The sequence below is a fragment of the Vanellus vanellus genome (assembly GCF_965231255.1).
Source record: "Vanellus vanellus genome assembly, chromosome: 2".
Classification (NCBI taxonomy): Eukaryota; Metazoa; Chordata; class Aves; order Charadriiformes; family Charadriidae; genus Vanellus; species Vanellus vanellus.
The window spans coordinates 58,993,781-59,007,712 of NC_138906.1; the positions used below are offsets into that span (position 1 = coordinate 58,993,781).

The window sequence follows — 13,932 nt, forward strand, 5'->3', positions numbered from 1 at the left end:
ACCTTTTTTGGACCAATCTGGTGCTTGTTCTTGGTATCTTCAGAAAAGAGATAGTAAAGTAATTGTATAAGAAAATGAAGACCATCAGAACACTTTTTCATTACAGAGAAACAATGCTTTATACTTATTTGGGGTGTAGAGAGGGGCTTGGGTTTGTTTGGTTTTTGCTTTACATTTTAAAGATGGATTATTACTGCAGGAAAAGTATGACTGAAGTGATTGAAATAACCACATTACTCCTTTTATGTTTAAATGCGTTTTAAGCTCATATCTAGATATTGAACAAAATCAAATATATATCTCTTCCTAATTTTCCAAGCTACAGAGCAATAAGTACTGCATAGTAGAAAACAAGATCTAATACAAGAGGTAGCAACTGGGATTTCATGCTGCTTATATGTATTCACATAAAAATATATGCAATCACAAGGAAGTGTGACTCATTTGACACTGGAGAGACATTTTCTTTTTAACTATGCATGAAAGGGATAGTATTGCCATACACTTCTGTAACAGCGGTGAATCAGTAGTAAGGGAGTCGATGGATTTTACAGTTTGTAGCAGTCACGTTCAAAAACAAGGCCCGGTCCTTCATCAGTTCACACATGCCCAACATTGCCCCACCCCCCCCGAGATTCAGCCACCAGATTCCTAATTAAGACGTGCTGGACTGGACAACTTATAAAGCACATTTCTTTCCCCAAAAGGCAACACGGTAGCAAGATTTCCCACTCCTGTCTAGTAAACAAGAAACAAGGAAAGCCCGTGTTTGCCAGACAATCACTAGCACTCAAGACACACCAGTCAAACTTTGTCAAGGAAGCACTTGAAGATCACTACACACAGAAGACCCTGATGAATCAAACATGCAACCCATTGTACAAAAGATGCTACTGCCTCCTAAACACCCTAAGCCCCAGTTTGCACCATAATATCAACATGATCCCCAACTGAATAAAAACACTGCAGTGTTCTTATTTTCTCATGTCTTCAGACAGTAATTGCAATGCTCTTTCTTATCTTCCACTCCTCTGCATAGCTCTTAAACACACATGGGGCTTCCTTTATAAGCCTAGACAGTTACAATTTACTTTGTAACAACAATTTGTTTGTATTTTCATCTATAAAAGCCCCCTAAAATGCCACATTGTACAGTAATTTCTAAACTGATGAAATACAAGGGTTCTGTAATGTTTATAAAGCCATTTAAAATGCATTAGTGAAACTATTTTGCGAATCACATTTTCCAACTCATCAGTCCTTATTATGCTGTATACAAGCTCACTTCTTCCAAGTCACCCTTACTCACATAATCAAATCATGCCATTTGAAATGCTGTGACATTATTTTGTCATATAAAATGGTTGAAATTATCTTGACGATGGCAACGTAAGGATCGCTACTACCCAGAATTTGTTATGAGAAGTAAAAACTGAAAAAGAGCTAGATCTCTTGAAACTACAGATTTTAAATATGAGAGACACAAAGTGTTTAAAAGCCATTAAATACCACAGGTCATGTCAAAAGGAGGATCCAAGTTCTGAAACACTTGTCCTGAATCATTTCAATAAAAATATTAAAGAATGAAAAATGCACCATGGAATTACAGGATTTCTTTATATAGACTGACATAAACTCACTTTACGGTAATATGTTTTTAAATGTCAAGCAGTATAAACAAGATACCTGAAATTACTACCTAATATAATGACTTAAATAAGTACCTTCTAAATAATGATTATATGAAGACTGAAATTAGTTTGACAGATTGAGGTATAATCAAAATCACTGCAGTCAGAGAAATTTATCCAAAGCAAAACCCATTTTATGTTTGCACACATATGCATACAATATAAAAGGAAAGTAGAGCATGTTTTTTCAAAAACAACCAAAAAAAGCTCAAAAAACACAAAAAAATCAATTCTGCCACTCGCTTTGCTTGTGCTGGGCACATCAACTATCACATTTTGGTCAAAGAACCACTGTGTCCACATGGCTTCTCTATTTTACCTCATTTTGAGAAAATTATTTTCAGAAAACATGCCTCCAAGAAACATCTGACAACTCTATGTCCACATGATTAAACAAAAGAGAGGAAAACCCAGCAACAGATATATCACTTTATAACAGCAGCAATCACTGGCTTACAACCCCCTGGCCAGAATCCTTCTCCTTGACAAAATAAATTAATGCTAGACAGTTCTCAAGACATTACATCAACAGAAAAAGATTTAGCTCTCACTTGCATCAATGAAGCACATCATCTGACCTAAAGTGCACATCTTCATCACTAGACCACTTTCAAATGAAACAATACCAACCTTCAAAGACATCTTCATATAATGAGCTGTCTTTGTCGACCATTTTAACTAGTTACAGTATTTATATCTGTCTAGTTCATAATCTTTTAAGAAGGCTAATGAGGTCTGAGAAGCAAAAGACGAGTCCAGTCAGTATTGTTTGTGGACCTCTTTTTTCACCCTTGGTCAGTACAAAGACACGCTGCATTGTAGAATCTTTCAGCATCGATTTCTCCCACCAAACCCACACTGCAGACTTAATCTTAAAAAGATACCCTCTCAAGGAAAAACAAAGTAAACTCATATCCATCAGACCTGAAAGATGTTTTCACCAACGCCTCAGGACTGTCCACTGGTGGTAGTTCATCCGCTAGGATTTCTTCAGGAGGTCTAGGGTCACTGATGATAGTTGGCTTTGGCCTTTCCTTGAGGTTGCCGGTCAGCCCACCAATAATGGTGTTCCATAAGCAGTTTTGCGATTTAGACCCTGCAAAAACAGAGAGCAAGAAGGAAAATAAATTAGGCCTATCGTCCAGTCTCTGAGCAGTCTGGAAAACAAAGATTGTCTGTTATCTTTTTACCTTTGCATCACTACAGTTTAAGATTAAGCCTGAAAAGCTGAAATAAAGCTCAAAGTGGAAATAAGCACTAATGTTCAGGCCATTCCAAATCCAAGACTGTAATGTTTCCCATAAAAAGATTTGATTACAGAACACGGAATTTTCACATACTGATGAAAAACATTCTCTCCTCATTATACTTAGATTATATCCTAGCATGTATTGATGTGGCAGTATTTTAAGCCAAATAACTAACCAAAAAACAAAGTACCAAATCAATACAATATTAATCATTGACTTTCTTAGACTAAAGTTAATAGTGGCTAAATTATAGGTTAAAGGACTGAAGGACTAGTATCAGAAAACATATGTCTTTTCTGTTAAAACTTCAAGTTTTCTCAGTAGACTTTCAAATGCCAAAGCATTTGTACACATGATCTTTTTACATTTATTTAGAAGTGCCACCAGGTGCCTCTTACTTGTCATTCAGAGAACCTATGCTCACCTGTAAGTCTAGTTCCACTGACAAAGTACACTTAGCATTCTTCAGTCAGATCTGCTCCCTGCCTTTGGAGAAGAGAATACCTGACTTACACTTCATGAAGTTTAAGAATCTGTTTCTTATTTAAAAAAAAATCCAAATAGCTTCTGAATAAATTAGGCACTTCTGAAAATCCCAGTGATACTCCCCATACTGAACACCTGTGTCACATTCTAACTTTCAATTATTATATAATATACATGAGTAAGTTAGCAAATCCCAAGAAGAGCAGTTAAGTACTGAAATACTGATTATTTCAGTTAAGAAGCTTCCCACAACACAGGTGCAGCAAGCATTAATCTTACTGGATTCCAAAGTAATAAGATGTACCAATTCTGCTGGTCGTCATTCTCCATGGGCTTTTTATCAATATGCAAAACGAAAAAAATCTGACAAATAGGATATTTCTAAAGTCAGCAATTGATTTCTATAAGAGACTGTACAGGTAAAATTTTCAAATATTTTCCCAGCATTCAGACTTAAGCATCCAGAAGAGACACAAATAATGACCTAACACATGGATTAAGGCTGACTTTTTTTGTTGCAGTACACACTAAGTACATAAGAGGAAACCAAATAGAAGAGCTATTATAAACGTCTCCTGGGAATACATCATGAGAAGCTACCCTGTTAGAAGCAGCAACATCTGCTGCTACAGACGTGATGGCAGCCTTATTTTGCTGGTTGTCTTCAATACCTTGTTTTCACACAGCCTACATGGTGCAAAGACAGATCAGCAAGAATCCTCACCTATCTTCCCCATTCCAAAGTAATTTTCAGAGTATTTCCCAGCTAATCAGGAAAGTTCCATGCTCATAGGCTTCTCTGCTCTTAATTGTCAGCAGCTATTTAAAGTGCAAGGACCACATTTACTCAGATTTAGAGGTAGCCTTGTCATCCTATGCTGAGTTCTGTGGTACAATAGCTAGAAAAATTACTCCTCACACAAGGTAGTCCAAAGTAATGTCTACACTACAGCTGCAGAAATAAATGCAACATCCATACATCTTTATCACTCAAGGACATGCAACCTTATGACACCATGCAAATTTCCCCAGATTTCTTAATTTTTCTTGAATAGACAAGCACTTGTTTTCCCATTCTGCAAAGGGAAATATAAAGATGTAAGAGTTTTAAATTATCTGACCATACAGGCCACCTGTGATAGAGCCAAAAATGTTGTGATTCCCTATAGTAGGTTGAGAGGATCACTTCTTTAGCAGAAGTATGGCATATTCAGCACAGTTGGAACCAGAAGTTTAAGTCTCTGTTACGATACAGTCAACAAGGAAAAGAAGTGTGCAGCCTGTATGGCAACTAAGACAGGAAAGCAGGACATCAGCACTTGTAAAAAAGCTGTTTTGCGCTATTAAAATCATATTTTGTGGAAAAGAGGCTCTCTTGAAGCTACTTTTATAATTTTGGGGGTCTCTCCTGCAATTACTCCAAGGAATCTGCTGAGCTTCCCAAGCCACCATCTTCTTCTTATTTCCTCAGCTCTACTCTTTCTTTTATTCTACAAGCCCTCCAGCTTGTCAGGCTCAAGACAACGCCATGGTCCAGGAAAAAAAACACATTAGCACTCTTTCTGCACTTAAAAGTAGCTTGTTGCTTGCACTACCACTGAAAGCCAACACTGACTGGCTAACTGCCTGCCACTGAAAACCATATAATCACTCAAATCAAGCCTTTTTCCACTTTCTTTCTTTTTCTCTAAACAAAACCAGTACAAAATCAATCAAGTATTTGTTTCAGTATATATAGGTGTTTTTTCCCCTATGTTCTGTACACATACACCTATACCTTTTTTCCTCCAGCATGGATATCCATCCCATGCAGCTTTCCCCTATGATTAGATGTGGGCTGTGGACCTAGCTCTCCTTTGCTCTTCTGAAGATCAATTGTGGCAAAACAGCCAAGTGACATGAATTAACCAACTTCACTAGAGCCCACCTCTTCTAATCAGCCCATAGCTATGCTCAGGTGAAGGGCATTTGGCAAATGATTTTTTTATTTAATTGACCTGCCTGAACAGACATCAGTTAGGAGATTCCAGCTGCCTGAAATGCTGAGAGCTTGATGAACTGAAATTTCCACAGTCACAACTGTTCAAAGATAGATGGCATAGTGGTACTTGTGGTAAAATGACATAGTGAGATACCAGGCATATTAACTTCTGCTAAATAGAGTAGTAACCTCTTAAATTTAAAGTCCCTAAATTGACCGGAATTTGACATTTAAGAGTACAGGAGATTGGGTAGCCCTAGCGCTGGAATGAGTAACACTTAATTTTAATTTAAAATCCTTGTGAATAAGTGTAAACATTTGCAAAAATGCTTCTCCCTCATTTTATTGTACCCTGTCAAAGATTATCATAGCTGAGCTAGAGACAAAAGCAAAATAGATTTAGGTGTTATAATTTAAAAAGCAGAACTCTGCTTAAAAAATCTGCAGGTGGGTGTTCAAATACTTCAGTATAGCCTGAAAATATTGTTACACTGCACTTCTAGCTACCTGGATCACCAGTAACCACACAACTATTATTCCCATTGCCTCACTTAACACCAGCAGCCTTTCCCTCTTCATTGTTCCTGAACTGAAGGGGAAACAGCTACTCCAGAGAGCTGTGGACAACAGTCAGGACAGACAAGGCTCATCTGGGTTTCTGTATGTTATCTTGTGTTTGGTTGCATGCACAGGAAGTTAGATCAGGTAAAAAAGGTCAGCCAAAACGGGTATGGTTTGTCAAGTGTTCAATGACAGCCCAACTGTGATCCCACTCTGAAGGTTTTACTGTTGCTCTCAAATGGGCAGTTGTTACAGAGCAATGGAAATCCCATTCTCTGTTGTGAAGTTATCAATTGCCTTTGAATTAATCGTTCGAATTAATGTGAAAGCTGCAATCCAGGAAGATACCCAGTCTCTAGTTTGCGACTCAGACACAAGGATAATAATTATAATCCTCTATGACATCAGTTACTGTTTGAATCCTTGTTCTCAAATGCTGCAGCGTTTGCTGCCATTCAGTCAGGATGTGTTTGAGTGTTTGATCTGCACTCAACTGTTTGGTCAATGAAACATGGTATGGTAAAGTAGGTTATAGTATTTTCAGCATAAACTTGGGCATAATCCATTTAACTCATGTTAGCTCAGACATTTCCCATTCTCCATTTAACTCGTGTTAGCTCAGACAGTTCCCATTCTAATTTTCCCTCCCATTCCCACACAGTTGTCACCTTATACTGTGCATGATCACACAGTCATTATTAATGATACCCTACGAGAAGCTAGCTCAACCTGACTCCCAGATCAGTAAATTTAACTCCTAACAGTGAAGGTCTGGTTTACACTTTGAATTATCTCCCTTCGTCCCTATATTATGCCTCTGTGACTCCTTCCCAACCAGGCTTATCTAAGTGTTCCTCTCTGCATTGCATTTCTGATTTCTGTTACTGTCAAATAGCCTTGATCTCACCTCCACACAATCCCATGCAGCACTGGGTCATACAATGAGGCCCTATAAGGGGGGTATCCTGTGCTTTCGTTCAGCTGATAACCATCTGCCAGTCTGTTTTCTTCCATCTAATGCCAATCAGCCATCCACCAGTCTGGCCTCTTCCATGTAATGCAGTCACTTATACCTCTTCAAATAAGGCTTGGCTGCCTGGCTGAGTGCCAAGATTAAAGCAAGAACAGAACCTGGTTGTTCCTGGGTCTCAGCCCTGCACCCTATACACATTCACCAAAAATCAAGTTCATACGAACGTCAGAATCAGAACTGAAATGCCAGTCCAGCTCCAAATGTCATGACATTATGCTTGACCTACTTGTCAGGCAATATTGCAGCATGAAGTCCTCATAACCCAAATATCCAGGAATAAACAGTACTTGGGCTCAATCTTCCAACTCTGTACCTAGTATTCAGTAACCATAAAGGAAAAGAAGCAGAGTGATAAAGAACTTGAAAACGTTTGTAGTTACATTTACATTACTTTGTGATTTCCTTTGCCATATGCACTTTCAGGGTTGAATCAGCCAGGATTGATGAATAGAGTCCCTTTTTAAGCTTTACTGTCTGCAACATGAAGGAAAATAAACCCTAAATAAGGAATAACGAATGCCAGTATAATTTTCTCTCAGTCCTGTTCACTCTGCTCAATCGCCTTGTAAGTCACTACACGCAACAGATTTCATAGCCACAGACCTTACTTCTACATTATACACCTTAGCTACCTATGTGAAGTATGGTATGCTCAGAGTGCCATCCTGTGACTGTGTGAAATACTGCATCACAGATGTAAATCCTTTTGCTGTTTTTATCTGCACCACCCACGATCAATAGCAAATGCCCCCTTTTAATGACGAGAAGGAGATTTTTTCCCTGCTAAGTGATCACAAATCATCATGAAACTGCATGCATTATTAAAAGGATTTCCTATCTTTCTCCTCATTCCTACATTTTTTGTTGTGTGTGTTTTTAATAATCCACATGGTCAAAGTCATGGTCAGTTGGTGCTACATTACCAGATGCATCCCTTTGTTTTGTTCAAACTTGGGACACTTATTTCAAGCCCAAAGCCATACCTTTAGTTCCTAACCTTGCTCTGTGAAGCAAAAGGTGATGGAGGAGCTATCAGTAAGGTTTAATTACATTTTTCGTATGCTATTTCTAAGGCTTGACCCAAATCCCTCTGTAGCCACTGTAGTAAAGTTCAGCTGGCTATGCGACACTTATATTGTTACAACTTTTTATGCTTGAGACAACAGTAAGGCCACAAAGCCTTCCATTCTTTTAAATTTGCATCAGCTCTGTCCAATAAGACTGAATTTCTTTAAGTAACTTTTCCAACTAAGTACTATAGTTCCTCAGTTTAGTACTGTAAATGAACTGTAATAACAGGGTAGACATAATAGGAGATTAAAAAAACTTATTAAATGTGTACATATCTACAGAACATATACAAATCAGCCAGTTAAAATAAAAAAGGCTACTTACGGGCAAATCGTGAAAGTGGTCGTGCATTTTTGTCACCTGTCTCGTTTGCAACTGAAATGAGAAAATACAGAGAAATAAAAATCATTAAATTTAAGTGTTACATTAAGATTAATGGTAACAGCAGTTCTCATGCTTATAAAGGAGAGAAGACTGTTCACGGTAACAGCAGTTGGATATATACATATAGGTGTACACACACATAGATACCTAACACTTTTTTTAATGCCACCAAATATATTACTTTGCATGTTTGGCTTTCAGATTCAGCAGGACACACCACAAGCACCTGTAAACATTGTCTTGTCCAGATAATAATTGAATTATGTAATTTCCTGAAATTCAAGCATTAACCATGAATAGTACATAGCAATATATGATCGTAGGCATCCTTACAAATCCTGTTTTATATTGGACTTTTTTCCAAGTCCTAAATAAAACATCATTTTTCCCGTTTGCATTAATGAGTATGGTAAGAAAAAACTATTATTCCATCTATATAAGGAAATGCACTAGCAATTTTGGAAGCCCAGAGGATCATTTAATAGCAAATTAAATGAAATTTAAGGATCTGTGCAAAGGAATCCTCTGACATTTCGATCTGTTTGGATAAAAACAAACCTGAACAAATCCTACTTTTTTCTTCCTCAGATTCATACCGGCATAGCTCTGAATATTTCTGTGACCGTATGCAGCCAGGATGCAGTTAGTCAAGAGCATAAATGACTCTTTGGGGTTCTCACAATATTAAAATACAGCTGAAACAAGAGGAGAGTTATCAAAGAGAGAAATTACCACCCATAACATTTTTTTTTTGTAGCTAGAATAATCATGAGGAACAGCATTGATGGGCACATAGGGAAGAGAGCATATTATAAGTACACACAGAAACCCTGCCAATTCTTTGCTTGCTTTAAAAATGCTGTTTTCTAGAGACAAGACCAATCAAGCTAAGAAATCCCACAAAAGGATGCAAAATATGACCAGGACTGAGACTCACAGGTTCATAGCAAGATAATGTCAACTAAACTATAATGGACTTTTTGAAGACAGAAAAGACTTTTGATGAAATTTAATTCTTCTGACAAGTGTTCAAGTTGTCGGTTTAACCTTGGCTTTATTTAAGACCCACACACAGTGTCATTCCAGCCTTCCCTACTTGCTCTCCAATCTTTACCTGTTGATTAATGTGGCTCCAGCACTCATTGCAGTGAACAGAGGGACTTCTTAGCAAATCACTACCTCAGTTTGCTCCCATTAGCCAGTAGATGGTGCCCTTAAAACACTGATGCTTCTCTATCAGCCTGGGGAACTCTCCAGGCTAGCCGGCGCGAGGGCCCTGAGGTCTCCCTGATCCCACAAGACAACCTTCCTTGGCTTAAGTCCATCACAGGTACCAGCAGCACAAACCCCAATCAAATAAGGTCACCCGGGATATTTCGCGCAGGGACACCAGAGTGACTTCAGAGAGTTAGGCAGTTCCAGAGCAGTTCATAGTTTAGGAGTCAAATATGGCTCTGCTTGAGGTAATGGCATGGTGAAGGAGAGGCAGCAGCATCTTCCACGGGGCAGGGATCAAAAGAGTTGGACCCAGTGAGACCAGAAACCATGCCAGAAAACACTGCTACGGCCAATATGTAAAGGTCAAGCAGCCAGGCTTTGTCTTTAACTCAGTGATGATGGCTTGCATGGGGTATGCTGAGAGATCAGCTCACAGACTGGTCCCCTCTGGGGTCCTAGGTATCTCTCTGTTTCACAAGAGAGCCTGGGCAAATTCATAACATGCACTGATGTCTAAGTTGAGGCATCAAGTGATCTACTAGATCAATGAGGAAAGAGCCAGATAAGGGCCTTTTAACTGCACTATTATCCGCTGTAGAGTATTTCCCCCACTCTGGTGACAGATGGCACTCCCTCGTCACCAGCGGCTTTAGGTGCACACAAGATCTTACCTTTGTGCCACCCTCCAGCTGGATGTTGCAACAAGAGTTTTAGAGCACTCGACCCAGCATCTGTGTTTGGGCAGTTCAGTTCCCAGACTGACAGCATCCAACGCAACAGGTGTTGTTAACCCCTTCAAAATAAGCATTTTCCAATTCCAGGCTGCGTGGTTTCATTTTCGGTTGTCAGTGCTTTCCAGACATCAGATGGTGTCATATACAGAGTAATGCCCTTCCATCTGGCATACAGCCATGCGGAGCAAAAGTGCAGGTAGAACAGCAAAGCAATGAGCAGGACAGAAAGCACTGGGGATGCTGCACCTGCATTACTAGCAAGACTCCTGGTACCAGTGAGCAGCTAACTGCTGCCCGGGAACTGCCTGGGACCAATGATGTGATGAGGCAAGATCTCAGGTTTGTTTAGCCCTGCAATCAAAAGGGATTCAGAGGCAAAGATTATTTCTGCGTTTGCTCTGGGTGAAAAATCTTAGAAGATTTTACTTGATGCAGATTTTACTGTGGAAATTCTGCATATATATCCTACAGTTGTCTTACAGGAGTCTTCAAAGACACAAAGAACTAACAGAGCTATGTATATAACACATGTGAGAGAAGACTTTTTCTCCAGATGGCCTGAAATCTTGCCCACCCTATGTTTATTGAAGTTTATTAATAGTAATAAGCTTTTGGGAGAAAGCAGGTATGAATCAATGAAGCTGGAGAAAGAAGCCAAATCTCTGAGAGAACAAGCCACAACCTACACCAAAGATGACTTCTGGTATTTCTAAAGGTTTCCCATACTGATATATCTTCAGATATGCTTGCTTGTCAGCCACACTCTACCCTTGTATGCTGAAGTCTAGGCTGATTTTTGTCTCTGATTAGATAAGACTATCAGCATGCAGATATTTACTTCATTATCCTAAGTGGGTGGGACCTTCTTCAGTTTCCATCCCACCGTTTTTATTTTATTTTTTTTTTTAATACTAAGCCATGTACAATTTGAAGTTATTTTCCATTCTAACCTGGAAGCAAATAAATCTTGGTGAGGGTAATAGCAACATGCAGGTAGCTTACAAGTAACTTCTGTTCCTTCAGAAAGACAGACATGACAGACAGGAGATGTTGTCATGTAATCACCCTGTTAGCGCAAAACCGTCACGTTCTGTCTGTGCTGTCTTGTCCAAGCAGACAATCAAATACCAAGCCTAGCCAAGTTTCTTCCATTTCAAAAGTATTATGCTGTACCACAACTGCCTGGAAATCTCAAGAGCCCCTCACTTCAATTATAAAAATATCTTCCTACGCACGATCAGTTCTTTGATTAACATGGATCACTCATATGCGAGTTCACAGTGTGTCCTCTTCATGGGCAGGTTTCATTTTTTAATGTCTGCCCTGTTAAACTATTTCCTACAGCTTGCCCCTTTTTTCTTACAGAATGTATCCATTTCACCAGTACACCCCCTCAGCCAATTTAGCTTTCAAAGATCCTTTGTCAAACTTCTAGTGCAATGCAAAGAAAAATATACCACTTCATAGTATTGACTCATCAAGACTGACAGACAATAGCACATCATCTATATTTTGCCATTAAGCAGGTGAGAGGCTGAAAAAAGAAAGTCAGGTTATTTTTTACCCACCAGTAAACACATTCTTTCAGAGAGACGACTTTTTTTTTTATAATCAGCCAAAGGGCAGATGAGCTTAACTATGTATTTCACACTGCTAGTAAACTTACCAGTGTTAGGAAGAGGAAAAGTACATCAGATAAGGTGAGAACACAGATATGTAGATAAACTTACATTGATCATACAATCTGAATAAACTCTTCTCTAGGATTTTTCTTTTTCTTTTCTTTCTTTTCCTCTTCGATGCCAGATATTTTGAATAGCAGTCCTGTAAAAAGAAATCTCTGGATTTTCCTAACATACCATCTCCTGGTAATCTTTTCCTTTAAAACTCAGGAAAATAAAATACAGTCATGAAACTGCTGAGACAACTGTGTATGTCTACTTTTTACAGGCAAATGAAAGTAAGACCATCTCTGGGAACTCCAGCGGTTTTTGTTCTCAAAGACTATAATGCCATTAGACATTTTATAAACTTATCAAGCTCGATCTTAAACATAGCTTGTTTTTTCTGCTTACCCATGTAATATTATAAGCCAGAACCTGACTGCAGTGTCGGTTATGACCTGTCATTTAATTTGTGTCAATTTATATCCATTTGTTCTTGCACCAGCAATCTCTAAGCTGAAGAGTTTCTTTTTTCTGGTGCTTAATCCTCCTCTGACTCAAGCACAGAAAGACTGTGTTTCCTCCTTCCACCATCATTTTGTCGACTAAACACACCATGATCATCTAGTTTTGCCTTACAGAGTAGGTATCTCTATATCCCCTCCCTGTCTTTACTGAACCCCTTCAGTGTCAATTCATTTTCTCATGAGTACTGTATGTAAACATTAAGAGGCCTTATTCTTCCCTGGTCACATATTAGTTGTGTGCTGTGACACCGCTCTCATCCAATTAATTAACAGATTTTAGCAGAAGTTTTTGCTAGTAAGTCCTTATCTGCATGATCTTTCATTCTGTACTTCTTAATCTCAGCCCTTGTTGTTCACTCCATCCTCTAGGTCACGTGGATCTTACTGTGAGATATTCAGATCTCCCCCTGTACTGGCAATGCTTTGTGTCATCAGCAGCAATTATCAGCACTTTCCTTTTTCTTCTGTCACAGTCATTAACAAAAATCCTACACAAGATCAGTCCCACACAGGGATCTGAAGCACAATAGTACTGAAGGAAAGCTTTCCCGGTGGCTTTCTGACCCATTCAGAAGCTAGGGTTCCTCATAAGAAAACCTGTTATTGGGGGATTTTGAGTCCAATAAGGAGATCAGAAAAATCTCAGACCATACAAATAATGCCTCATAATGAGGCAAATTCTGCTTCTGAGAGTTTTTATCCAGCACTACGTAAATTGCAAGCACAGGAACCATGCAGCCAGTTACTGAGCCAGAAATTATTCAGGCCCCTCCAGAGTCAGTCACCCAAAGAGTTTCCCAGAGTGTTGAATCCCAGTACCACACAGGAAACGCCAGCAACTTGATATGATTTGAAATGCTCATGCTGTAAACAACAGTACAGGCAGTATTAACACACCCTATAAAACAAAACAGGGTAGGGTCACAAAGTTACAAGAATATGCATCAACCTTTGGCTGATCAAAAATACTGGAAGACTTGACTATCTATCTGGACTTAAGCTTCTAATTAGTTACTACAATTAAGTAATAAACCAATTACATGGATGGAAAAGGCACAATATGCATCTCCTGGATGTACCTTGAAGATCACAAAACACATTCGAAACAAGAGCTATGTTTCAAAATACTTCTGGAAAGCAGTCCATAATCTTCACTTACAAGTAATAACCAAGAGGCATACTACACCCAGCATTTCCTGAAATAACTCCTAATGGATTTTTGTTGCTGCTGTTTGCCTGGCAACGACACTATACACCAAACATTGTCCTTCTTCATTAACTGGGAGAGGAACACCATACACAACTGATGATTCATTTTCCTTATGAAAGGAT

General features: G+C 38.9%; 1 protein-coding gene across 1 annotated transcript in view; it reads right to left on the reverse strand.

Moving 5' to 3' along the window:
* The window catches only part of PDE1C (phosphodiesterase 1C), a gene marked incomplete at both ends in the record, with an annotated part of 391,441 nt that overhangs the window by 337,792 nt on the left and 39,717 nt on the right, over nucleotides 1–13,932 (reverse strand). Inside the window, 2 exons of the mRNA XM_082479397.1 lie at nucleotides 2,616–2,787; nucleotides 8,398–8,448. Coding sequence (XP_082335523.1) covers nucleotides 2,616–2,787; nucleotides 8,398–8,448 — 223 coding nt within the window. The remainder of the gene's footprint in view (nucleotides 1–2,615; nucleotides 2,788–8,397; nucleotides 8,449–13,932) is intronic.